This window comes from Fundulus heteroclitus, chromosome 7 (genome assembly GCF_011125445.2).
Source record: "Fundulus heteroclitus isolate FHET01 chromosome 7, MU-UCD_Fhet_4.1, whole genome shotgun sequence".
Lineage (NCBI taxonomy): Eukaryota > Metazoa > Chordata > Actinopteri > Cyprinodontiformes > Fundulidae > Fundulus > Fundulus heteroclitus.
In genome coordinates this window covers 9,057,892-9,085,621 of record NC_046367.1, presented here as the reverse complement: position 1 = coordinate 9,085,621, position 27,730 = coordinate 9,057,892, and the positions used below count along the sequence as shown (strand labels likewise).

General features: G+C 42.3%; 1 protein-coding gene across 1 annotated transcript; it reads right to left on the bottom strand.

The window, feature by feature from the left end:
- Positions 1-6,780: 6,780 nt before the first annotated feature.
- dnajc10 (DnaJ (Hsp40) homolog, subfamily C, member 10) lies at positions 6,781-27,319 on the bottom strand. Its single transcript, XM_012879519.3, has 25 exons — positions 27,224-27,319; positions 25,461-25,703; positions 25,184-25,346; positions 25,037-25,087; positions 24,833-24,915; positions 23,268-23,399; positions 23,027-23,120; positions 22,324-22,401; positions 22,146-22,189; positions 21,512-21,577; positions 19,668-19,733; positions 19,478-19,567; positions 19,281-19,388; positions 19,091-19,205; positions 18,836-18,963; positions 16,001-16,117; positions 15,809-15,910; positions 15,628-15,688; positions 15,342-15,436; positions 10,218-10,351; positions 9,997-10,050; positions 8,746-8,893; positions 8,162-8,284; positions 7,945-8,052; positions 6,781-7,865 (listed from the first exon to the last, which is right to left on the bottom strand). Exons 2-25 carry the CDS (start codon positions 25,665-25,667, stop codon positions 7,854-7,856), a joined length of 2,379 nt encoding a protein of 792 aa, XP_012734973.2. The 5' UTR covers positions 25,668-25,703; positions 27,224-27,319; the 3' UTR covers positions 6,781-7,853.
- Between the last annotated feature and the right edge of the window lie 411 nt (positions 27,320-27,730).

Below are 27,730 nucleotides of genomic sequence, written 5' to 3'. Positions count from 1 at the left end.
CTAATGGAATTTGCTTAAATGTTTTCTGCTTTGCAACACTGACATCTTCTGACCGGTTACCATATGACAGCAGTTTCTTGGACAGGCGCCACAGAATAATCCTCAGTCTTGTCCAGGTAATACGTTATACAGTTGGGAGGATAAATATGCAGAGACAATAACTTCAGCTGAAACCGAGAAAGAGGAAAACCACGTAACTTAACAGGGAAGCCGGCTCATTGGTCAGCTTCATGCCAGAAATCATCTTTCCACAACAAGGCCTGGCATCTAGTTACACAATCTAATTCAGACTTTAATAATCTCACTTACATTCTACCTGCTTTAATAACGAGCCATGGAAATATGACATCAAACCAATAAAACTGCCTAATCATGTTACAAATGTTGACAGGAGGGATCTAAACGAGACGGTAAATAGAGATTAAGAAAGCAAAAAAATAAATACAGGGGACGCTAAGGCTGGGCGATAAATCAATATAATCCAATAAATCAAGTTTACATATTTTTAAATTTTTGGAAAATCGGGATTTTATTTTTCCAAATTAATCATTGGGCTTCCGTGAAGAGATTAGCACGCAATGCTGAATATATGTTTAGGAAAATATATTGTCAAAATAGTGTAAAAGGAAACCTTTTTTTTTTTTACCGTAATGCGAGGCATTTTAATTTACTCATTTACTTATTTTTTTAACCTTAGTTTGAAGTTACACAAGTGATGTGAAGTCTGCTCTTAAAAGCAAGTTTTTTAATTCTTTTTTTTTCATTTTTTTTATGAAAAGAAAAGGAGGAAAAAAGAAATCGATTAATCGGATTTGGTAAAGTACAATCGGATATTTTATTTTTAAGCCATATCGGCCAGCCCTAGGGGACGCTATATTTTACTTTAGGTTTGTTCATTTCGGTGATAGGTGTACTGAATTTAAAAACAGGCGTTTTGGCTGGGGTACCAGAATGAGCCAATAGGACATCTGTAAGTTACTTCTTTATATTAAAGAGAAACAGAATATTGGATCCGATGGTTCTGAGGAGGTGGGCTATTTTTCACTGCCACCGTACCCTCAGGCAGGACCAGCATTGTTTGAGGGATCAATTACACCTTTTTCCACTCGCACCTACTCGGCTCAGCTCTGTTCTGTGTTCCATTAGGTGCTGGTACTTGGTTCTTGAATCATCTATCGCTCCTGAATTTATAATAGTTCAATCAATTCGTTTGCTAATAAAATAACAGAAGTCTGAAAAAGTGCAGCTGTTGCAAAGAGGCAACATAACGGTACCGAACATTTCCCATGCTGCTTTGAGGCAACGGTGAGCCGTCATACAGCAGCATCACCATGGCAGCAGGAAATGTTGATAGTGAGTGTTTTAAGTTCATATAATGTCGAATCATTCCTTTATCTGAGCTTCACAACAAAGTCAAAGTAAGGTTAATGTTACTGTAGGTCTATTATTACTGCTGTCTGTTTTACCTACTGATACTTTCCACAGGTTTCCATGAAGCCAGTCAATATTTATAATTAAAAAAATTAATAAAAAAATGCTTTTTACTTGTTCTTACACCATCTTGGCACATTACTTTCTATAAGCAGAGCGCCCCACCCCCCTCACACACATAAAAAAATAGACTATATCTGCAAAGGTTTTTTAGGTTTTATAAACACTGCGGACATTTATTCCCCAATGTTCGGATCATTTCTACCAATATTATGATAGTTTTTGCTCATAACCATTTAACATCAATGGACAGAGAAGGATTTCCTTTTGTTGTTTAAAATCGTTTCACTTTTTCATTGTATTGTCATTCCACCCAGATAATAAGAATAATTTCATCTATTTCTGAAAAATAGCCCAATTAATAACATTTGCGACCTCAAAAAGTTGATCTAAAGTTGTTGTAATTATAATAATCACAATCACTTCTTCTCTTTTGCATTGTCTTTACTATTGGTGTTCTACCTGAAAACCCCATAACTAACATCTGACGGGATGTTCCACTTTAACGGGAGCACATGAAAAAAAAAAACAAAGTTCTCTATCAACATTTCATTTTGGTTCGTAGGTTGGAGCAGTAAATACAGAAAATCTCACGCGCAGAGATATCAGCAGTGTGAGAAAGGTTTCAGTTTGCTTGCAGCACAACGTGCTGGGATGTGACCAAACAGAAAAAGTTGATTCTCTCGCTGGAAAGACCAAGACTTATAATGCTTATTGTGCAATTAACTAAACGATCTGAGGGAGTTTCCCACTTGGGAACCATTTGACCAGGGCTATTCCCTTTGTTTGGGAGGTCAGCATTGACGCAGCGCTGCTCCATAAACCACTGGAACCACTGACTGTGTGAGTCTTTCTATTGTTCCCCGCTGTGAAACGGAGCTGCGAGCTGGACCCGGGCTGGCTGAGGTGCTGTGGGAACTAACCTGTTAGCCGTGTGAGTGTTTGGACGATGATGTCAGGAAAAAAAAAAAAAAAACAACAAAAAAAAGGCCTTTTCATGTGGGGCGGTTGGAGATTTGGCCGGTTGCATCCGAGTTGGAGAGGAGCGATTCTTCTGGCTGCACGTTGGTTGTAACCTTTACACTGCTGACATGAATAATGGCATGCAATGGAAAGCCCCTTATTTCCAGGACTGAAGAATAACAAAGGAGCTGGTTCTTGTCATGGCAGCAACTTACGGTGACCTGGCAACCACTGTAACCCTAGAAGCTATAATAGCAATTATGGAACCATGCTGCTTGTCCTGGCCAGCGATGGAGAGAACAGTAAAAAACCGTGCCGTGTGTAAGAAACAAGCCCTAAACACACTAAACCAGAGGCTAGAAGCGGGGAACTGGGGCTCGGCGAGAGGAGGAGATTCCAGCCTCTTCCTGACACATGTCATTTTGCCCCTTGGCAAGGCACCTAAACCTGTAGTTGTGTGTCTGTGAGTTGGATTGGGTGAACGTGGCTTTAGAGCTTTGACTGGTCAGGATGAGTAGAGAAATTCAGTCCATGTAGCACTTCTGACTGAAATACTTAAACATTAAAAAAAAATTATATCCTGCATTAATGCAGGATATATAAAGAATGTTTTTTCTTTTATGAAATGTTTCCAAAAATGTCCTTTTTAATTAATAAAATCAAAGATAAGGAAGTGATCATATATGTTCACTTGGGCATTTGCAGTAGAAGAAAAATGTCTATGAAAATCTATAAGAGAAAAAGACATAAAGTGAAAGGAACATTGTCTGTGAATATTATACATTGTCGTTTTCATAACGGCGCATCATATCGTCCTCGGTCCTGAGCGCCTCTACTACATGCTGCATTCACTTCCTCTTGGAACAGGGGCCCGTGCTTGTGCCTGGTGTTGTGAAATCAGCCAGGAGAGACAAAGTCCGACTGTTTCTGAAATGTGAGAAGCTACAGACTCCGTCCCCTGGGGACTGCTCACCACAGCGGGGGGGCGCTAACACTGCTATGTACCAAGCCCACTCACATTTATCTTTCTCTTTGTCCGTCGGCCCAGGAGGAGAGGAGTCCTAGGCTCAGTCCCAATACCTTTATAAAGCGAGGATTCTTTAGCCAAAGTGGAAGTGCGTCAGCAGTCGCCATGATAAGTGCTGTCCGAATAGTGCAGTCAGTAAGAAAGGAGGCAGGTAGCCTGTATGCTTCCTCCTGCGGCTAGTTTAGCCTAGTTTAGCTCTCTGTCTGCTTGGATGCTTTTTCCTCTGCTCCCTGCTTGCTTGGATTTTCCTGCCTTTAACTTTTTATCTCATTTTTAGTTCTTTCCCAAAACTACAGAAAGTTGGATTTACTTATTTTTTCCGCATGTGGACTATTTTAATTTTCACCTAATCACCTCTTTACACCCCAGTTAGAAAGACTTCTCAGGAAAAACGCTGTCATAGAAAGAACCTGGGATGCTACCAGGAATTTTGAGCCCCATGACAAAAAATTAGAATCATCTAAAAAGCTCATATATACATACATTTCTTTTTTGGGGGCCCTGTCAGTCAGGGGCCCTTGGCCCTTGTCCTAACTATTCCCCCCTATACTGCATCCCTGATGGGTACTAATGCTAATTATAAGTGTGCAAGCCTTTTTAACAGTCTCTACTCTTACTGACCAGGTTAGGCAGTCAACATTTACTCATGGTTCCACCGGCAAACCACAAATGTTGAGGTGACCAAGACCAACTGAACCTAGCCTTTTTAAGTCAAAGCTCAAGACTTTTCCATTCAGACAGGCTCTTAATACTTAAAACTGTGGCAGCACTTCTGGTTGAATCTACCTTGTTTTACTTATTTTGTATCGTTTATCTTTAACTTTTTATCTTGTTTTCTTTTATCTCTCTGAGGTCTTCGTTGTCATTTATGTTGTTAAGTTCCACATCCAGAGCCATGTGGAAAGGGCTACAGAAATCACAAACGGACCTCTCTCTTCTGTGTCCTCTGCTCTAAACTGGAGATGCATGTGTCAAATAAATCTTTGTTTAAAATTATTTCATAATGGTAATGTGCTGCATCACATGATTTTATTCTCTCGCTACACCTTACAATTAATAATCACCCAGTATTTAGTGAGACGCAGCAGCAGAATACATTTTCTACTGATTTTTTCATGGGTTGGTCATTTAACTTTTGCATATTATTTTTGCCATACATTTTCATTTGATTCCCAAAGGGAATTACGCAAAGTGATAAATTGAGAGCTTGAAAATATATGGAATGCAGTACCACTCGTCTTTAAATGGTAAATAATTAATGCTCTGCTAGTTAGTTCCCGGCCCGTCTAAGGTTATCCAGGGCCCAGATAAGGTTATCAGCTGGCCTGGTAGGATGTGCCTCCTCCACTCAGATAGTGGAGATTTGGTCGCCCAGCTGACGTGTGCAAAGGAAAGCTCAGGTGTGGAGGAGGTGATGGAGAACATGGTGTTGGTAAATCTGGAAACGATGTGAAATCTGGCTACCGTGGAGGGTTCCTACTGCAGCATGTGGTGGATGTCCAGTCAGACGGAAACAGGAGTTTTGGGTAAATCTTTAAAAAAAATTTTTTAGATGATACCTCAATATAGCGGAGAGCTTTTTCCTTAAAACAACAAAACCATTAAAAACATTTATATCTTATGTAAAGTTAAGGTGAGCTTGGACTCTTCTAGTTCAAAGGTCAGTACAGGTAGCCCTTCGTATGACACGGTACCAATGAAGTAGCGCTCAGTTTGAAAAGGGTTGGTGATCCCTGATCTAAGGAGATTGTGCAAATTGTTATAGGAGAGGAGTGTGTGTTCTATAGGGACAGAAATGAGGTTTCACAAAGTACCGACAGGAGAGGCGTCGATAACACAACCTTTCCTAACATGGGACATTTGTTTTAACAGAGATCTTTTGCTGCGTGAGATTATGCTGCCGCAATAAAACGAGTGAGCTTATTTTCTGAGTTTTTACACTTACCTACCCGGTGTGTAAATAATGTGGCCGTGAGTGTATTTTTTCTACATGTTTTCAGAGGGAAAACAGTGAAGAGTGCACCAGAGTCCAGCAATGACCAACAGGTGGCAGGATCCATGGTTCCAACGGGTCAAAGGTCATCAGCCTTTCTACTCAGGCACGATCAAACGGATCAGCTTTAAAGCTCACAGTTAAACAGAAGCTGTTCAGTTTGGGGCTGTGTTTACCGTAAAGCCAGAAAAAAAAAACATTTTACAATAACTGTGAGAAAAATAAATGTATTTTATTTTTATTCTGTGCAGCAATTTTAAGCTTCATTGTTTTGTTTTGTTTTTTTCCTTTTGGCATAAATCTGTTGTGACCTGCAGCCTGTGCAGGGATGTCACAAAACTGGATATTGTTAATGATGTGCTTAAAGTGCCCTGGTTTGCATTGTAAGCGCTAAATAATGAAGCAGATGTTTATGAGGCATAATGCTCCTTATTAGGAAAGACGTGGAAGAAACTATAGCGAGGTGCAACAGCAGCCCCTCCTGGGAGCAAAGCTGGAAAGCCGGTAGAAAGCTCCAGTTCTCTAGAACCAGAGAGGAGCTCCAAAATAAATGCTTGTGAGTCAGAACAAACTATTATCCAAACTAACAAAAATAAAACTGTCCAAAATGAGTAACTCAGTGATTTTGTGAACTGAAAGTAATTCTGCAACACACATTTGGCATTTCACGCACATATAATTGCAAATGCACACATTTCTATTCTGAATCATTTCAATACAGATACTCCCAGCATGCATCATCAGAATCAGGCGCCTGAAATCAAATGAGAAAAACTTTTGCTTTATCACATATTTTATTTTATAAGTCTGTACTTGATCAGTCGCCATCTCTTCCACAAAGAGGCCAAGAAATGCTCTACACACACATCTCTACTTTGCTCACAAACCAGAAACTATGCAAAAATACATTTCTTTTTTTTTCCTTTGAATAAAAATGCCCACCTGCTCCCTTAACACTGACTGGAGTTCGACCAGGAGAACCTTTGCTGGTTTATACAGAAGTAGAACCTTTACAGGCAGGAATTTAAACAAGTTCACCTTTTATCTGATGAAAATTCAACATCACAAACTTGATGGCTCCAGCTCAAAGCAGCCGATGCTTCTTATTGTTTAACATTAGGTATATTACATGATTGTCCTAACTACGTCTAATTACAGCTCCTAGTTCCTGCTCCTTGTCCTTTCACCTGGTCGTCAGTAAGAACTCTATCGTGGGGGGGAAAAGGAGATTTGGCCTGCTGTGCCGAATTCAGACAGCCTTAATGGAACCCTGGGGTCCCATTCATGCAAGAACAGCTACAGAATGTCATCCATTATTTTTTTATTTGTATCAACATTTTTGCTGAGTAAAAATTAAACAGTGATGTTCTTTAGAGTTTCATTAAGTAAAAAAAAAAAAAATGAAGTTCCCAATCTGGCTATGCTACTATTTTTGGGTTAAAATGTCCGTCTCTAGCAGCCTGTGGTGGAGACATACAGTAGAAGATTTGCAGGAGCAAAAGGTGGTTGTACAATCGTCGTCGGACTCAGGGGAGCTGAATATATTGGCAACATCACACTTTTTCCACTTGTAAAAAAAAAAAATATTGACACCATGTATAATTTCTCCCACCATCGTCTTGCTCTATCACACAGAATCCCACTGACATACACTGAAGTTTCAGATTGCAACGTACAAAGGTTCTTGCAGTATAAATACTTTTGCAAGGCAATGGAAATAAAAGGCTGGAAAATAAATGTAACATTAGAAAATAATGTTTTATTCATTTCAAATTGTATTCTTTTTATAAATGTAATATTCTTATGGGTAGAATTATCATTTTACAGCTGTTTCCTTTTTTTACCAGCTGGTATCCAGAACTTTGTTTCCATCAAAACATCTGACCCAATATAGCCACATTTAGTTAAAATGACACATAAAAACAGTAACGCTTCACATTACGTCTGCCTTATTTATTCAAAACATAATCTAGATTTTTTTTCAAACAGACAGAATATAAAGCACAGATAGCGCTGTAAAACGGATGTTGGGACATGTATAACAAAATAAAAGTTGTATTCTGCAAATGTTCCTTCAGGAACACTAAAATACAGTAGTGTGTCAGCATTTGTGTGTGTGTGTGCGCAACTGGATCAGTAACGATATCCCATAATGTCTCACAGGTTTACTTCATAGAGTAAATACAAACATTGGAGACAAAATAAAAGCAAATAAAATTAAGGCCAAAGGGTTCAGTTCGTTGAAGACCGCAGCATGCGTCAGTCGCCGCATGTCTGCCGTCACCTCCAGGAGTGCTGAGTCACTGAACCAATCGAACCCACGTACATTCTCCCTTAGACCAATCAGGTCGTTGGTCTCCCGTGTAGCTTCCTCCATGGTCAGAGCTCGTCCTACAAAACCAACACAGTCAGGACGGGTCCGACTCGGCTTTAGCAAACACTTTGAGTTGTAAATGAAAAGAGGGTTTACCTTTGGTGTGTTCTGTAACCGTGGTGACAGCTGCTGTAGGCGATGCCTGATGATGTCAGCGATCGTGTTGGCGTCCCGGCTGTTAATGTGCTCCCCGCTGTGTTCATTCTGCAACAATATACACAGGCTATTGGTTGTGGGCTGATGTTGTTGCTGAGTGAGACAGTTACAACACCGGCGCCCTCTGCTGGCCGTGGCCGTGGCAGCGCGTCCTCACCCTCCTCGCTCCCAGGTATGGGTAGAATCGGACCGTTGGGTAGGCAGTGATTCCAGCTGACTGACACGTCTGATGGTGAGCCTGGCAGTCCACCTTCCCCGCTCGGACCTTTCCTTTAAGCATCTGTTGCTCATACGGAGAAGATTATTTCAAAAACATTCTTCATGCAGAGTGTTTTTTTTAATGTTACAGCCCACAAAACAAAGGTGACCGCGAGGTAAGCAGAGGCTAAAAAGAATTCAGATTCCCCCACAGAGTAAGGTTAAGTAATTTCTTAGTTTTACTAACATGTTTCTCCTGACTAAAAGCTTGGAGCGAATGATTATTGTTAAAAAAAATAAAAATACAATTGGAGACATGCACAAAGCTGGTCAGTAGCATTTATATGATTTGTTTGATGCTAAAATTCCAGATTTTCCCGTTGATTATTGAGTTTTTGACATGCCGTTCTTTTTTAAACTAATCCTCCTTTTACATTGCCATATCACCTTTTTAAGAACCGACATCTAATTTCCAATCGCAAACAAACTTCACTATGTTTTATGAGTTTTATGAGTAGCTCTCATAAAATGAATGTGTCTCACCCGAGCCAGGATCTCAAACTCTGGGGCAAAGTGTTGACAAGGTCCACACCAGGGGGCATAGAAATCTAGAACCCAGTGATCTTGACCTGAAAGAACCTGGGATCTGAAGGTCTGGGGAGTCAGATCCACCGATGCTCTGGGCAAAGAACTACACACATGCACACGCAGAATCTAAGTCCATTACTCAGTTAAAAGGAAAGACCAACAAACAGGATTACTCATAAAAAAACACAACAGGGGAAAGGGAAGAAGGCAGGAAGGAAGGAAGAAGAAAATATAAGAACAAAGGAAGGAAGAAACAAATGAATGAAGATCAAAACAAGGAAGAAAGAGCAAAAGATCGAAGGACGAAAGGAACGAACACAATCCAAAAGTAGTAGAGCAAAGGAAGGAATGAAGGAAGAGCAAAGAAAGGAATAAACAAATGAAGAGTATAAGAAGGGAGGGAGGGAGGGAGGGAGTAGACGAACAAAGAAGTAAGAAAGAGCGAAGGAAGGAAGGAAGGAAGGAAAAAAGGAAGGAACAAAGGAACGAAGGGGTGAACAAAGAGCGAATGAATGAATGAATGAATGAAGGAAGGAAGGAAGGAAGGAAGAGCAAAGAAAAGAATAAACAAATGAAGAGTATAAGAAGGGAGGGAGGGAGGGAATAGACGAACAAAGAAGTAAGAAAGAGCGAATGAATGAATGAAGGAAGGAAGGAAGGAAGGAAGGAAGGAAGGAAGGAAGGAAGGAAATAAGGAAGGAAATAAGGAATGAAATAAGGAATGAAGGAGCGAACAAAGAGCGAATGAAGGAAGGAAGGAAGGAAGGAAGGAAGGAAGGAAGGAAGGAAGGAAGGAAGGAAGGAAGGAAGGAAGGAAGGAAGGAAGGAAGGAAGGAAGGAAGGAAGGAAGGAAGGAAGAGCAAAGAAAAGAATAAACAAATGAAGAGTATAAGAAGGGAGGGAGGGAATAGACGAACAAAGAAGTAAGAAAGAGCGAAGGAAGGAAGGAAGGAAAGAAGGAAGGAACAAAGGAACGAAGGAGTGAACAAAGAGCGAATGAATGAAGGAAGGAAGGAAGGAAGGTACGAACAAACAAAGAGCGAAGGAAGGAAGGAAGGAAGGAAGGAAGGAAGGAAAAAAGATAGGGAAAAAGAAAGTAGTGGAGGTAGTATATGGGAAGACATGTATGTGTATTAAAGAGCAAGAAAAACAGGATAGAAGGTGGAGGAAAAGGATGAGGTCAGGCAGACAGGATAAGGATGTTACCTAAGTGTCCATGCTCTGAGTGAATGTGCATCTCTGTGCCAGCCATTGTAACTCCTGCAGACACACACAGATCACGATAACACTGTTCCAGAGTCAAAGCCTCTCCTCAGTCTCATCTTCATCTCCTGTCTTCTCTTTTTTCTGTGAATCTGCGTGTCTCTGGAGCCGTGAGGCCACGAGGCTAACGATCACAAACGTTATTATTGTCACACCGTACTTACGAAAAGCGCTCTGGCTGCCTGGTGTTCCCAGCGTACAGTCGAACTTCAGGGTACGCCCTCACGCCCTGACTCTGGCAGAACGTCTGAAAGCGCTGACAGTCGACTGAGCCCACCAGGATCTGACCCGAAACCATCTGCAGAGGAGACACGGTGAGGTCAGAAAGCTTTCCCTGCACTTCTTCTCTGTTACAGTGATTCCAACAGACTCTTCTCTGGTGGACCACACAATGGCGGTGGTTTTAACCAATCATCACGCAGTGAACTGGAACACCTCAGCTCTCACCAACCATGTTCTGAATCCATACTGAGAAACCACCAGGTTATCACGCGAACAGAATAAGAAGCAACAGCCTTCTGGTCACTGGGTTTCTGCATATTCTTCATTTCAGAACTCCAGACCTTTGTTGACTTTTCCATATGTTTTTCTGCAGTTTTCCAACATTCTGGATATTGTCACTAAAGCTATTTCCCTTGACCTGCTTTAATAGTGTCTTTCTCTGTAAAAATCTGGAACTACTATAATTGCAAGTAAGTACTAGGAATATTATACAAGCCAAAGCTAAACAACTACTATAAATATAATTCAATTACTAGATTCAATAAGCCTTATCAGATTTATGTCTTTTAGAAATTGGAGGATAAGAAAAGAGTTTGAAGAATTAAACCTTTTTCCAAACTGTCTTCTTTTCATACTTTGCAAGATCTGGAACATGGTCAAAGAAACATCCAACAGGATCTGAACGGTCACACCAACACACAGGAGGCCGTGAACCTGCAGTTATTTAGTTGGTTCTGTATGTGAGCCAACGATCGATTCTGGACCAGAACGTTTTTCAGCTAGTGTTGGAAGCTCCTTCCAAAACTTGCCTCAGCTAGTAACGGTGGATACTAGCTGAAGCAAATTTTGGTAAGTTCAATGGGTTCATAGTCACCTGGTGACATGGTGATGTAGAGCTGTGTGTTGTCTGCATAGTTATGGTAGCTGATGTTGTTTTTTTGTGATCTGAGCTCCAGGGAGCATGTAGATATTGAATAGCAGGGAACCCAGGATGGACCCTTGGGGAACCCCACATGTGATTTTTGTCATCTCTGATGTAAAGTTACCTACTGACATGAAAAAGTCCCTGTCCTTAAAGTAGGATTTAAACCAGTCGAATGCTGTACCAGAAAGACCGATCCAGTTTTCCAGGCGCTCTAACAGAATGGAGTGATCGACAGTATCGAATGCTGCACTGAGGTCCAATAGAACCAGCACTGTGGTTCTTCCACAGTCTGCATTTATATGGATGTCATTAAACACCTTGATAAGGGCGGTCTCTGTACTGTGGTGAGCACAGAAACCTGACTGGAAAACGTCAGAAGCGACTAGTCATTGTTATGAAGGTGTTTAATTGTTGAAACACAGCTTTTTCAATAATCTTACTGAAGAATCCAGAATCTTTTATTGTCACCACGTTTTACCCTGGTGAAATTACCTTTGAGGCAGACACTAGCTTAGGATATACACAAAAAACATGACAGACAGACACAACACACTTAGTATTTAAAAAGAATTCACACATTAGACTCTGAGGGCTCTGATATCAGTCCCTTTACCATTGATATGAGCCATGTTACATGGATTAGACCCTCCTTCATGTATCTAAAGTAATGACGTAATGAGGTAATTTTTGTGCCGTGATCTTGAGGCTTCATTTACAAAAATGTGCAATTTGATATTCCTAATAAGAGGGTGCAAATAGGCAATAACAGTAGTGTGAGTGTAACATGATGGACCACAGTCTCTCAGCAGGGGGCGATAGCCCTCACAGCTCTTGGCGAGAAGACAGTTCTGGATTTGATGCTTCTGAAGCGTTTACCTGATGGAAGAGGGGCAAATAGTGCATTGCCTGGGTGGGTGGGATCAGTGGAGATGCGTCTGACCAAAGCCTGTAGACGGCATCCCACAATGCCTGGCGCTGTTCTCACCACCCGTGCTAAGCCCTTCCTCCTCTGCACTGTGCAGCTCCCATACCATACAGTTATGCTGAGACATAACACACTTTCTATTGTGGCAATGATAAAGGTGAAGTTAGAGGTGGGCCTGTAATTCTGACCTGTAGTTGTTTGTCCAAATTGTTCTTTTTCAACAGTGGTTTGATAATTGCTGTTTTTACAGACTGGGGGAAAAAAACCCGACAGAAGGGACGTGTTATCTGAGTCAAATCAGATGTTATGACAGGCAAAACTTTCTTCAAGAAAGCTGTGGACAGAAAACAGGAAGAGGAACTTAGCTGGTGTATGGTTTCTTAAAAGAACTATGCCTGATCTAGCACACATTCTGACCCTGAGTGAGGAGAACAGTTTAGTTTAAACAAATGTTTGAGAAACCCTCGACATGCACCAGGCTAAGCACACGCCTCCAGCTCGTGCACAATCTCCTGGAAAAAATTACTTGAACGAGGGACTTTTCTTCGTTTTATCTTACATACATGGCTACGTCTCGCATAATTGATATTTTCTTATGTGTATGGAGTCTAGTCTTTGCCACCTGCGTTCAGATTTTCGACACTCCCTCTTTTTTTTACTGCTAACTGATGGAGCACTTCTCTATGGAGATTCTTTCTTCCCAGAAACAACCTTCCCTTTAAATGGAGCGATGCAGTCAATGATATCTGAAACTTTAGATTGAAAGTTATCTACTAGCTCCTCTACTGAGTTACAGGAAAAAGTGGAAGTAGAAGAGTAAGCTTGGTTAAATGTTTTAGCGGCATAATCCTTAAAGTTGCGTTTTGCAAGGTCTCTTTCACTGACTGAGGTAGTGGAAATGATGCTTTCAAAGATAACAGAAGTGGTAACCTATTAGTATAAAGATAGATTTTTCCAGATGGAGAAGCTAGTGGCTTGAAAAAGTCTGGTTTGAATATGGCACCCTGAAGGTCATGTGACATATTAAAGCACTTTTATTGGATCCTTCTGGTCTTCCCTCATTTCTAAGGAACCACATCATTCAAAGGGATGCACAGTAAACAAATGATATGCCCAAATGTTGGTTTGTAATTTTATGCTAGCATGGTACCATGTCTGACCTGAGCCTAAATCTGTGATGGAAATTGTTCAATGGGAAGAAAATAATTCAGACTTTTAACTGATTTTTGCCTGATTATGGGAACAATTTATTTAGGAACGTTTTAAAGCCTGATACAGGTAATTGTGAGAAAACGGCACACTTAAAAAAATAAAATGTTTTTTTCTTGCTTAAAAAAAATAAAACGTCAGGCTTTCAAATTTTATTTGTATCGTAATTGATACGGTTGTTTTTTGTGTTTTTATATAGGGTGTGTAAAATATATTCATTTGTATGTTGTAAGTTGTATGTTCAGAAAAATACCAATCTGTTCAAGTGGTAGAGGTCTCAGAAATATTTGTATCAAAAATTATACATTTGATTTTTTGGGTTACTGTTGTAGAAGTTTAGCATTTTAGCTATGATGACATTTTTTTTCAACTTAGTTGAACATCTTTTTGTGTTTGTTGCATGGAACGTAGGGCTGGGCGATTTTGCTTGAAAATAAAATCTCTGATTTTATTATAACAAATCTGACGTAATACATTTTTTTCCTCCTTTTCATTAAAAAACTAAATTAAAGAAATTATATTTAAAAACTTGCTTTTATTTCATGCACTTCATCTGGGTGTTGACAACTTCAAAGTGCAACTAAACATAAGCTGTGAAACACACAGACATGAATACGTAGACGCCGCGTTCTCGGGTGAGAGGCGTGCCGACAGAGCGGCCATCTTAGGTCAGACCAAGCGGCAGTCAGACAGAATACAAATCAGTTCAGGTAAGTGGTGCTTTATGTTTTCAGACACTCTGAATCTGGTGAATTCTCAACCGATTTCCAGATAAATTAGCTGACTGAAGACGTCACCCCTTTAGGGGCTACATGGGACCAATTGATTTAATTAAAAGATTGATTGTCTAACTTAATAAATAATTTCGATCTTATATTGACAGTCAGCAATCTTCCAGTGCTCCGTCCCAGGATGCCCGACTTTTGCTCGGCTTATGGGTGCGGAAATAAAAGGGCATTACAAACCAGATCCCAGGGAATTACCTTCCACAACTAAGATTTTATGATAGATCATCCTCATACCGATGGAATCGGAGAAAAGTACATTAAACACCCTGATTTCTAAAAGATCTGACTGAGGATATATATATATATATATATATATATATATATATATATATATATATATATATATATATATATATATATATAGATAGATAGATAGATAGATAGATAGATAGATAGATAGATAGATAGATAGATAGATAGATAGATAGATAGATAGATAGATAGATAGATAGATAGATAGATAGATAGATAGATAGATAGATATATATATATATATATATATAGATATAGATATAGATATGTATAGATAGAGAGAGAGAGATGTGTGTATAATTTGTGTTTATTATATTGATATGTAACTGAAAATATATAACTGTGAGAATATATATCATCCCGTTAAGACTTCAGTTTAAGTTGTTTTTGTTCTGAATAAATATGTGTAATCTGTCTGAAAGGTCACCAGCATTGTGAACATATGATTTAAATTAAATCTGAGCTGCCTCCTATTCATTTTGACAGCAGATGTCTGATCTGTGGTCTGACCCAAGATGGCCGCCCTGTAGGCACGTCAGCCCAGCAGCCCGCAGCATACAATGGGGCGTCTACGTATATGATGTCTATGGTGAAACATGCTTGTAAAACAAGATGGCTGACCTGCCTTTGTAAACAATGAAATGTTTGCTGCAAGTGGTGCTAGTATTAAACGATGAGCTAAGAACAAGCTTCACTTCACTTATGTAACTTCAAATTAACTTAAAAAAATAAATGATTAGCTTAAAGTGTCTTGTCTTATGGTAAAAAGTCCTCTTTAGAACATTTTGACAATATATTTTCCCAAACATATATTCAGCATTGCATGATGTTCTCTTCATGGATGCCCAATGAGTTCATTTGCAAAATAAAATCCAGATTTTCCAAAAATCAGATATTAAAAAAGTTAAATTGGAATTAACCGATTCAATTGATTTATCGCCCAGCCCTAGTGGAACGTGAGTCGTACCCGAGCCATGCGTCTCCACTCTGGCATCAGGGCCTGGCAGGGACCACACCAAGGAGCGTAGAAGTCCACGGCCCAGGTCTGCCCTTCACCTCTGCCTGCAACATCAACACCAAACCTGGGTAAGCCTTTACAGCTGGACGTGTTTGGGAACTGATATTCTGCATTCCTACCAAACCACGCTGATGATTGATTAAGATCTAAAAACATTAAAGACATTCTGCTACTTTGTCAAAATTGGGCATATTATGCTGCACCTTAATCCTTATATTCCGTTAAAAGTTTGTACCTTTGACTTTTTCCGCGAAGCTGGAGGGATCAAGGACCACCACGGAAGGGTTGACCAGATCCTGCAGAAGCAGACAACAACTCTTCCTGAACACTAGTTACTTTCATAAGGTCTGAAAACACCACAGATCCCAAGAGGAGGTTGGCGGGGTAACTGCTTTAAAAAAAAAAAAAAAAATCACCTGTATGAACTCCAGGATGCCGTCAGCCGAGTGATGCCCTTCGTATTCGTGCACAGAGGAGCCGTTGAAGATGACGGTGGTGGGATATGCTTGAATATTGTACTGAAAGACAGAGAGGGGAGCAGATTGCCTACAGAACACCTGATACCCAGCTCGCAGTTAACCGCGCGGCCCAGAGATCTCCGAACTTACCGTGGAGCACAGGTCATGGTGGATGGTGCAGTCCAAAGTACCAAACTTCATCTGTCCGGCCAACTGGATGGACGCTTTTCTCAGTTCAGGAAGTAAGGCTCGACATGGAGGACACCACTGCACATGATCCAAAGACAATACTATTAGTACAATAAGAACAATGCTGCATAAACTGATTAAATGGTCCCAATGCATTGCAAAAATACTCATACCCACATTAAAACAATGGACTTCTGTGTATTTTAGTGACAGATCGACACAGACTTAATGCATAATTGTAAAGTAATAGAAAAATGCTCCTGGTTTTCATAGCGGTCTCTTGTTAAAATGTGTGGTGGGGAATCATGGTAAGCCGCTATACTCTGACACCGGTATATAAAGTCCAGGGATACCTCTGTCCTCTGGAGTCCCCTAATTAGAAAACAGAGTCCGTCTGAGGGCAATTGGATCTCAACTGTTCTGCGAAGGCCTCAGCGGTTTGTTAGAGAGAACATTAGAGAACAAACCAAAGGGTGAATACCGTGGCAGAACACGGTGGCGGCAGCATCATGCTGTGGGGACAGCTCTGTTCAAAACTTTTAAAAGCTTGAGTAATTCTCCTTCCAGTTCACAAGTATGCATTGTGTGCTGGTCCATCACATAAAACCCTAATAATATACAGGGAAGTTTGTCAGTGTCATTTGAAAAATTCGTCTTTCCTGTAAAACAAAGCTGCATCCATTACACAGGAAGGATGTGAAGGGTTTCCGTTTACTTATTGACCTAAATATTTTAGAAGGCTGATCCACAATGCCTTCGATAAGTCCAATTGAAAAGCTAATTGTGGAAGTATTTCATACTTTTCCAACAACCAAATATTGTGTTTCGGTCCAGTAACAGCACGGTTTGTTGACCATTTCTCAGCAAAAATAGAAAAGGTACAAATGTTTCAGACTTGGTGTGGGTTTAACATTTATTTAGTGAAAACCCAACGTCTTCCAGTGTTCCAGATACGTACCACATCGTCACTTGTTCTGCAGTAACAAGCAAACCTGCTGGCAAAGTCTGTCCTGCCTGGCTCCCTGTCAAGTGTTTGCGTTCTGGGTGTGGAGCTATAAACCTGTCCCCTAATCCAAACAGAGACCCGTTGGGTCGTTACACAGTAGACGGCAAACTATAACACGTTAATGTTTGGTCCAGTTTACAACGTATGACGTGGCTCTGTCAGCAATGGAAGAAGTCTCTTCCTGAGTATGTAGAAACCCGACAGAGATGCAGCAGCGCAGGCTTGGGAATCTAACGCAGTAAAACCCTCCGCCTTACTGGACCGCTGTACCCATAGAAGTAAAACCCAACTAAAAAAAAAAATCTTACAACATCTCTTTTTACTGTTTCACAAATCCACTGGAGCCTTTTCCTACTGTAATCACCTCAAAATCCAGAAGAACACCACCAATCAAAAGCTTTGACTCACCTTTGTCATTCAGTGGCAAAGTCTATTTTCATGACTTCCTACACTGGAGGTACATATTGACGTAGGGCTGGGTGACATGGACTTTAAATTTCATCACGACATATTGTGGTATTATTTTTTAGGTAACTTTGTGGCTGTGACTTCGTGTCAGTTAAAAGCCAATAAACCCATCAACTGTCCTTAAAGCAGACATCGGTGTTGATTAGAGCTTTGGTCACTCCTGGCCTTCTCTGGATGAGCTTCATGAGGTTAGTCACCAGAAATGGTTTTCCTACTGTCCTGAAGGCGTTCCCAGAGGTAGGAATGAAAATTAATGAACAGGCGAGTCCAAACTTGTGACTGGTAGCGTAGATCATAGCACCAGGTACTCGTTTCCTTCCAACAAGATGTTCAGCGGCCCTGAGAACAGGGCTCTGCCATGGCCTCTCCAGAACATCGCTATGTTGATCTTAAGCCACTTTCTAACTGATTGGTTGGTATGTTTAGGGTCCGTTTGGAGGACTCCTTTGTTTCGGACCCGTTTCGCCGTGGATAACGACACTCACCAACTTTAACCAGCATCTTTACAGGATTGTTTCCCTTTTGTTCTGAGCGGATTTGCACATTTCGCTTCTCTGGGACACAGAACCAGTATCCTTCCCGAACGTTGTGACGGCTGCTCATTCCTACGCTCTCACACATCCATGTAGGTGTTTGAGAAGAAGATACATGGCACCTTCGGGCATGTGGAAATATTACACTCTCCGGCTGATATCTCGACTGGTTTCTTGTGGTTTTTCATGGCTTCCCCAGTTTCCCATTAAAACATGAGGATAACAAACCCTCTAAAATATTCCCTCTCACAATAGTTCTCATTACGTTTATCAAAGAGAAATATCTACTTTTGTGAAGCTTAACTGACTTAAAACAGGACTTTGGAGTTCATGGCTGTCATTTAACAACCTGACCCTAGCCAGATATATGTCGCTCCTCCTAGCTTCACTCACATCCATCTGGGACATCTCCCATAGAGAGTGATTTCTCCAACCAATTTTATTGTCCAGCCAATCAGGACGCAGGGCTGGAGTTTCATAGATGTAACGTAGTGGAGAAGCGACCGTGACGTGAGACTGTTTTGATTCAGACAACAATGGCGGCTCGCATCGAGGAAGCAAGCGTTAACATTGATGCTGCTATTTCTTCCGTGTTGTCCAATCTACTTAATATTGTTTCATTAAAAAAACATCAGAGAACGCCTCTGAAGGCTTTTGTTGGTGGAGATAAGCTTAAACTGACTTTAAAACAGGAAGTTCATGGTTGTCATTTAATGCAGTGTATGTAAACATCTGGTTTTCAAATCTACTCCAACCAGGCAGCAAAACGTAGTTTAAGGCGTTACAAACCGGAGCAAAGAAGTCTACCAGCCAGGGCTCCTTCCTGTTGGAGGGGAAGTTTTCTGGCCTCAGCGTCGTCACGTGAGCGCGGACGCTGTCCCTCGCAAATCCCACGATGTTGTACAGCACTTCTTTACCTGCGCACAGACCAAAGGAAAAGCACTGATAAGCCGACAGTCTGAAACAAACCGACAGCATTAGAGGTGGCGCGTCTAAAACTGAACCGGCCGTAGCAAAGTTCGATAAAAGAGAGGGAGTACTGACCGTGGTGGATCTCAAAGTCGTGGATCCCCAGTCCTTTAAAAACGGCCACGCAGGGCTTGTGGATGTACAGAGACCGACACAACTCAGAGTCTGCCGCGCAGTCCACTCTGCCCACCTGGACAGACCAGTGGTCGGTTAGCGCGCGCGGGGCCGGCAGGGACATGCGGCAGACATGCAGACAGACCGGTACCTGGATGTGGTCGCTCCGAAGAAACGCCTGAAGCTTCTTGTACTCGCTGGAGGCGGATCGGCCGCTGAACCTAAAACTGATCAGCCAGCGGTGATGGGCCAGTTTCTCCTGTAAATGGGTACATCCAAACATTTATACCACAGTTGATCTGAACCTAAGCGTCTGAAAAGGCGACTGCTCTCGCCTCGTCTGTCTACCTTGAAAGTGTCCCTGGTCAGCAGCTCCAGATCGGGCAGGTGATCGATGACCTGGTTGTAAATCTCTCTGCTGTCCAGAGTCTTCACCCACTGAAGTACATGAACAGAGTCAGGCCTGTGCTACTTCTCGCTGCACGCCAAACAAGCCCCCGCTGAGGGCGTTCAGATAGCATCGTGCTGTGTGTCATACCAGTACGCTGCCGTGTTGATCCACGGCGCTTCCAGGGGGGAACAGACCCGTTGCTCCGCTCGTCACCTGAAACACGAGATTTATAAACCGTTATCAGTCAAAGACAACCTGAACGCATGCAAAATTCTGTTTTTAAATGAGCCCATTTTTTTTAAAGGAGATAAATGCATTTCCACCCCATTTATGAAAACCTTCCATTCATGCACAGGGACACAGGATGGCGCTTCAGTTTTTATGAAGTCATCATTTAAAAACTGCACTTCGTATTTCCTCAGGTTATCTCTGCCTGGTACTAAATCTGTCTGAGGGGGAGCAAATACTACATCCCAGTTCTGTGTGTTGGAAAGTGGGCTGCAGTTGGCAGCACTGTTGCCTAGCAACAACAATAACCCTGGTCTTTCTGTGCATGTGCGAGTTCTCCCCGGGTACTCCAGCTTCTCCCACAGTCTAAAAACTTGACAGCTGGGTTAATTGGGGGGGGGGGGGGGGGGGGGGGGGGCATAGTGGTTAGAGCAGCTTGATTGTGCTCTGAGAAGGTTGCAAGTAACCGGTTCAATCCCCACAGCCTGCACTCTGGGTCCCTGAGCAAGACCCTTAGCCCCCAATTGCTCCCTAGGTGCCGTACAGTGGCAGCACACTGCTCCCCAAGGTGATGGGTTAAAATGCAGAAGTGAATTTCTCCATTGTGAGATCAATAATGTTCAATTATTATTATTATTATTATTATTAGGTCTCTCTAAATTGCCCTGAGGTATGAGTGTTGTTGTTTGCTCTGGGTCTCTCGCCCAGTGACCGCTGGAGACCGGCACCAGCTTCCCCCGTGGGAAGGAAATAAGGAAGGAAGGAAAGCAACTACAGGTTTTTCAGTTATGACTAAAATAACCCCAACATTTATTTCATGTTAGCTGAGATCCGAAGTATGTTCAGCTAAAACACGTGTCTGCCTCTGTACCACAACATTAACTTTGCCTCCAAGATGAATTCTCGCGGTATTTGTGCGTTCCCAAACACACGAGAGTCCATCTCGTACCGCTCCGGCTTCAACCGTTTGTGACCGAACCGAAAAACGGTTTGGGCCAATCACGTTGCAGTATTGAGGTTTAAGGCGGGACATACAGCTGTGATGAAAGCAGGAGCGGCTGAGCCCACGTAAACATGGCAGCGCAGGAGGACGCATGCGTAGCTGCTGCCATCACATCTGTGTTGTAAGAATCCACGACTTCATCTTTGAAAGAAGAGCAGCAAGAAGCGTTTTGACCAGCTCACCTTCTTGTGGTTTCTCATAATGCCTCCTGCTTACGTTTAATTTGACACCGTGATTGGCTAAAACCAGCCTATAGTAGGCAGGCACTTTGACTCGCTTCGCCCAATCAGCACGAAGAGTTCTGCTGAATGTCCCTCCTTTCCCCACACTGCAAAAACTGAACTAAAAAATAAGTAAAATTTTCTTCAAATGAGTGAATTTGTCCTTGATTTGAGCAGATAAATAAGATGATCTGCCAGTGGAATAAGATTTTTGCACTTAAATAGGAACAACTAACCTCCATCATATTATTTCAAGTGCAGAATAACCAATTAGCTTATTTTAGGGGTCAAAATACTCATTCCATTGGCAGATCTTCTTACTTGCCTGCTAAAATCAAGGACAAATACCCTCATTTCAAGAATATTTGACTTATTTTTAGTTCTGTTTTTGCAGTGCAAACGGATGCAAATGGAGCAGTCCCAGATTGATAATGTGCAGAACTAGAGTGCCACACATTAGTAATCTGGTTACGGGAACATGCCAAACTGAACGCGAGGGTCACGCTTGCCCATAAAGACCGAGCTGAGCTGAGCCTTACCTGAAAACTGTCGCAGAGCTGTTGCTGTATGGTGCAGTCCATCCATCCCACCTTAACAAGGCCGTCCTAAACGCAAACGCACACAGCGGTCACACACCTGTCATTCAGACCAGAGACCAACGCTGAGCACAATAAGGTCAATTCGTCTTGCAACCGCAGCAGATGATTATCTCATCGGGAAAGTGTTTCCGCTGCCTTAGCTGATTTTCACTCTACATGCTGTGTGAGTACGGTCCACTGTAGACAACATGCCAAGACCAGAAAAACTGGTCGGTTTGGTGGCGAAAGGGAGACATTATAGAGCTGAAATATCACAGAACAGCTCTTCAGATTAGACTCCTCTCATGTACATTTCATGGAATAATGTAAATCTATGCAAAAGGACAGAAACATGTGGCCTGAACTAGAAAGGGAGAATTTGTCACTCACTGTTGTTATGGCAACAGTGAGTATTGGCCGATACCGATATGGTAACCTAGCACTGGACTACAAGTCTAAACCTCGGACCCATTAAAGAGTTCTGAAAATGCTAATTAATACAGAGCTCTACTCCAGGAAGACCGTTTGGCTGTAACTCATTTCTATTGGCTGATGAGATCCGAGTCATTTGATTAGACTTCAACTGTGCTCTCACCAACATCCCAGCGAGCTTCTGTCGTGTCCTTGGCTCCAAACAATCTGAAAAAAGAAACACACGTCAGCGTGTGGAGCAGAAATCTAGCGGGTCAGCCCTGATGTTTCCCGGGTCGGGCGTTTTTCGAATATGTGCGTGCATAATCAGCCTGATTTTTGCGCCAGGAGATCTCGGTTACCTCCGGTGTCAGAGCAGAAGGTGATAAGCCAGCTGAGTCCTGAGGAGAACGCGTTCTCTATCTCGGTGAACACGTTGCCTGGCAAGGAGGAACAAACAAAAGAGACGGCTGATCTAAAATTCAGACAGAGCTGAAGCCTGAAAGATCCAGAATGTAACGGTGCACTGACAATTCAGACGTTCAGCACCACAGACCATTTTTTATCGTTGCCCCTGAACTGTGACCAGACAGTCTAAAACTCAAAATTCTAATATTTTTCCCCTGTCTGTGAACACATCATATTAAGAACGGTAGTCACTATTTAAGCAAAAGGAAGCTAAAATCTATAAGAAGCACCATGAAGGACAGCTGCCATGGGACATGTTCTATAGCAGCTGTCTGTGGAGGAACAGGTTGGATTCGGGAATGTTGGAAGCATTTTGGCAACCAGCGTAAAGGTGAGGATTCCCTTCAAAGCATGTGGAGATTATTGTTTTAGTATAATAGTAACCAGTTTCTAATAGAGGACACTAAAGCCAGTTTAAAATGTTAACTCCACAATCATTTTGTCTTTGTTTCAATATAGTGAAATATGTGTGACGACCAACTATGGATGGCTGCTCACAGCGAGAAGGCTAGGAAAAAAAAACTATTTCATGGTTGTTCCTATATGCTCTCACACAAGGACATCTTTGGCCTGAAAACGACAGAAGTATCAGCTCACCCTGCCACAGCTCAGTGACGGTCGTAGTGATGAACTGCATGGAGAAGCGAACCAGGTTGTCTTTATTCCTCTCCCCGGTGAACTTCTCCGGCCTCTGCAGAAACACAAAGAGTCATCAGAGATGACTCAACGTGGCCCCTTCCCACAGCCCCTCTAAAAATTAGCTCAACTTCAAAAACATATAAACAATAAATGACATGGTAGTCTATGACAGCAGCATAAATACGAGTATAAAACAGACCTGTCCTGCTCTATATATATACAGGCTGGGGTAGCTGTTGATGCCTTTCCTCCTGCACAGATGGTGGTTGTCTCCACAGTTCACTGCTCCAATGCGGATCACTCCATCCATCTCCTTGGCAAACTCCCTCCACTGCATCACGAACAACATACAATATAAAACGCTGTCAGTGTGTTTGACAAGAAGAAAGTTTACCTACAGTAACCCACCACAAAAACTGCATATGTGCCTTCTGTTTCGCTGGTGCCAACCTAATGTTCCAGCCGTAGCGAGTCTGATCTCGAGCTACGCCAGCCACCACTGACTGATGGACATTGGAGAAAATTTGTTGTGATATTTAATGCACGCGTGCACCACTGCATACAGAATTTACTCTAATCCTGCAGTTAGGATCTAATAATACCATAACTAAATTGCAAGTTACACTATGCAGACGCTCCTTCTGCACTGACGAACATTCACTCACCTCAGCATGCTGGATGCTCAAAGTTTCTCCAGCTGACAGCAGCCTAACGTAGTCTGATTAACTCTGCTAATAATTAGGTCACTATTTTGGGGCGCTCCCTAGTAGCTTTCCTCTCCAGATTGTCAGTTGATCGCTAGGCACACAAATCTGCTAAAACGAGACTGTGATGTCACAGCAAAAGTAACATACTGGTGTTGATGCACCACAGAAACTTCAATTCGATATCTATAAACCCAAAACCAAAGCACTATCCAACCAATACCAGTAAAGGGGACAAACATTCAGCTATATAAAAAACAGTTTCTCTAGTCCAAATGCATGGTAAGGTTTTTTTTATTACTATTTGTTTTTGTTTTATAAGAGTCCATTAGAAATTCAAGCATTAATAGAAACACCAGGCACACAGGGCTAAGGATAAGGACTCTTTAGCAGAAGGGCTTCAGCATAATAAGTGATGCCAAACAGGGCAGTCAGTAACGAAGGAGGTAGGAAAAGGAGCCTGTATGCTTCCTATCATAGCTCCTTTAGCATAGGGAGCTCGGGAAGTCCCTCACCGGCGCTAAGGAGCCATGAGGAACTCCACAATCATTTGCGTGACATGACGTTTAAGCACAGCCCACCTCACGGAAATTAACGAAAATATCCGGAGAGACATTAGCAACATATAGGTGGAGTGAAGCGAAAATAGTACTAATGCTAGTACTATTTACAGTGACATTATTGCCTCATATGTACTGTGTGACACATGCAAACGTACGCTCCTTGATATATTTTGGTTTGTATAATGGAGAGCTTCAGCTTCATTTGGCTAGCATGCGTTTTTTTCTTCGTTTTTTCGGAAGGCTGTAGGCCTGGATTTGACTCGCATCATCCATGTGCGTGTCCGTCGCGTAATGACGTATGACATTAAAAGCTGTCCAAAATCAGCTACAGCGGTCTGAAGCTCCTTTCCTGCCCACGACAGAGTCCTCACTGTTGACCCCGTGAAAGGTTAAAGTACAGGAGCTAGGAGCTACAATCAGAATATTTCAGACGGAGCCACTTCTACAAGACTCCAATGGTGTGTTTAGTGCGTTTATTTATTCTGGCGTTTTATTACCGTTGGAGCCAGCTGGTGGCAGTGCGAGCACCGTGGGGAATAGAAGTTGACAAACCAGATTTCTCCAGAGTCCACTGCTGCTTCTAGAAGACAGACACACAGAAGCACACGTCCGCCCGTTTACCCCCCCTCTGCTTTTACCCACGTGCCGTCGGTTTGCGGCTTTTTGCTGCGATCAAAGCAACTATTTACTCTGAAACTTACCAAACTCTCCGCTGTCCAGAGTGATGATCTCTAAATCATCATCATAGATACCTATAACAGACGGATTGATGCAAAAGACAGGTGGTCATGTTAGGACGGGCTGGTGGTTTAAAGCAGTGTGGTTATAGAAAGTGGGCGGAGCCTCACCAAAGTCGTAGCGGTAGTAGTTCCAGCTCTCGTAGCGGCCTCCCTGCTGCTCGTCCAGTCCCTTTTCTCCGTACTTATCATATTTCTTTCTCAGGTCTTCGTCTTTTAGGACTTCATAAGCCCGATTCACCTTCAGGAACTTCTCGTGAGCCGAGGAGTCGCCCTAAACAATTCATTCATCAGCATCAAGTTTCCGACCAGGACAAACAGCGAACGCAGACCGGGATCTACCGAGCGTCAGGTCAAGATGTTGGCCTTTTTCCGGTCAGTCACTCACAGGGTTTTTGTCGGGGTGCATGGTGAGCGCCAGCTTCTTAAACGCCTGCCGGATCTCTCGCGTTGTCGCTTCCCTGCTGACCCCCAGCAGCTTGTAGTAGTCCGACGCGTCGGCACAAACCGCCACCAGCAGGACGCCGAGGATGAACACCAGCGACGCTGTGAGGCCAGCGGGCCGCAGGACCCCATGGACCACCCTGTACCCCATCGCCAGTCCCTCTATCACAACCAGAAGAACCACGAGCTGAAAGAGAAAGGCTCAAAATTAATTTCTGTCACACCGTGCAGACAGTCGGCTTCTCGTTGCTGATAGTAAACTACATAAGGAGGCTGGCTTTAATAGCCTCAATGTTTTGGTGAAACGGTTTACAGCGCGGGAGCAGCTGGAGGCGCGGTGAACTTTTCCCACCATCTCATCCCTCCACTAGCCTGCCTCCTTCTTGCTTGTATCTCGAAATCTTTGACTGAAATAAACTCTTTAATCCCTGTAATGATGTTTCTCCTTCATCTCATCTGGAGGACATAACTGGCAAACGACAGATAACCCTCATCTTATATAGATGCTTAAATATGAAATGTCCTGTAAGATAACTCGATGGTAGTTTTTCCTCTGACATCCAGGTTTAAGGTTCTGCCTATTAGAGCTAAGTGGTTCTGGAAAAGTTAAAAACAAAAAATAATCCAATCCCATTTGTTCACCCATGATACTCTGGCATTATTTAAAGACCATGTCATGTCAAAGACTAAGGCCTCCGAACACGTGTCGAACGCACTACCAGGCCCAGAAAAGATTCAACTATGAAATAATGAGACAAAAATGTTACTATGATACTCGTTGCAGTTTACCCACATTTCCCTCACTTTTTTCTGTCATGAGCATTACCATCTTGACTGTTAAAATCTATGCTGGTACAGTGGTGGTGTGAATAAATTGGCCTGGTATTTGCCTTTATTAAATATCAGCGTTCAGTTAAGCAGCAGCACCATAAAAAAAAACACCGGCTTGCCAACCTACTGGGCAGACATCTACTGCTTTTAATGATTACTCTGATAAAACTCCAGACTGATGCGGTTTTAGAGCGAAATCATGATCAAAGCTGTGCATGAATGTTTCAGATCATCAAATATGCTTTACTCTGGGGGAAAGAGGGAATATATAAAAATAAAGATCTTATTTCCCACCATCTTTTACGTAAAACAATCATGATGTCATTCAAACACTGAGGGGGGCCTTAAATCCTCCTCTGGAGCTATTAAAGGAGTTGTCTTTCAATTCAAATGGTGGGAAATAATACGCAACTGTTGATCTAGAACCCCAGCTTGGAAGCTCACAGGTACTAATAAGAAGTGTTTATTTTCATCGCTCACAACTAAGCTGTGTCAAACATCCAGATCTCTCTCTCAATGAGATAACTTCACAAGAATCCGACATTCCAGCACACCTTCAACCTGTACACAAGTTACAGTGAGATAGCACAGTTATATGCATTTCTACCTGTTCTTAATTCAAACCCTTGCTAATGATGGTAAAAGCTTAATGTCGTTTTATTTAATCAACTCTCGGAACAGCGTTATTTGTGAAAATGTTAGGCTGAGCTAAGCTAGCTGCAGCCAGAACTGCCCGTGGTGCAACCTAGCATCTCATTAGCCTGTTAGCTTCCCGGCTGCACGCAGGTATTCACAGCCCAGAAACGGGGTTAAACCCGACGTCCCGCTAACGTGCACAAGCACTTTTACGTGATTAAAAGACCACAGCTCCGTTACCTTTGAGGCGCTTCAGCAGCAGCTTCCTGCCCTGCAGATGGAGAAGATCCGCATCGGCGGCATCCGGCTCGTGCCGGGATCAAGTTCAACACGTTAACATGGGTCACTTCCGGTGCCTTTTTGCCCTCAGAATAAAATGTAAGGGGCAACGGAAAGGTTGATAACAACGTTGCTTTGCTGTGATTTCTACTTGGTGTTATGGATTGTTTTTTCATGTAAGAGGGAGTAAAAGAAAGAGCGAGGGCGTTTCTAAATGCCTTCGGCTGAATTTGAACTCTTATTTTGACAACACGAGCGTTGCGCACACAGGAATTAGCTAGTAAATTTGTGCTACCTTCACGATATTTGACGCTCAGGAGGAACACTATGATGACGTCTATTATGGCGTGTTCGACACACTTTTTAACTTTAATCCTGAAACATCCAATACCTAACTAAGTAGTTGTCAGCCCATTATAGGATTTTAGATTCAACTAGATTAGATTCGATTAGATTTATTGCAGACAT

Bases quoted from the DNA above. Each gene is read 5' to 3' on its own strand.
- dnajc10 (XM_012879519.3), bottom strand. From the start codon at position 25,667: ATGGGGTACAGGGTGGTCCATGGGGTCCTGCGGCCCGCTGGCCTCACA. The intron at 22,402-23,026 runs GTGAGCTGATAC...CCTCCTTGCCAG, and splicing joins CGTCACTGAGCTGTGGCAGG to GCAACGTGTTCACCGAGATA. The intron at 19,568-19,667 runs GTATGACACACA...CATGTACTTCAG, and splicing joins ATCAACACGGCAGCGTACTG to TGGGTGAAGACTCTGGACAG.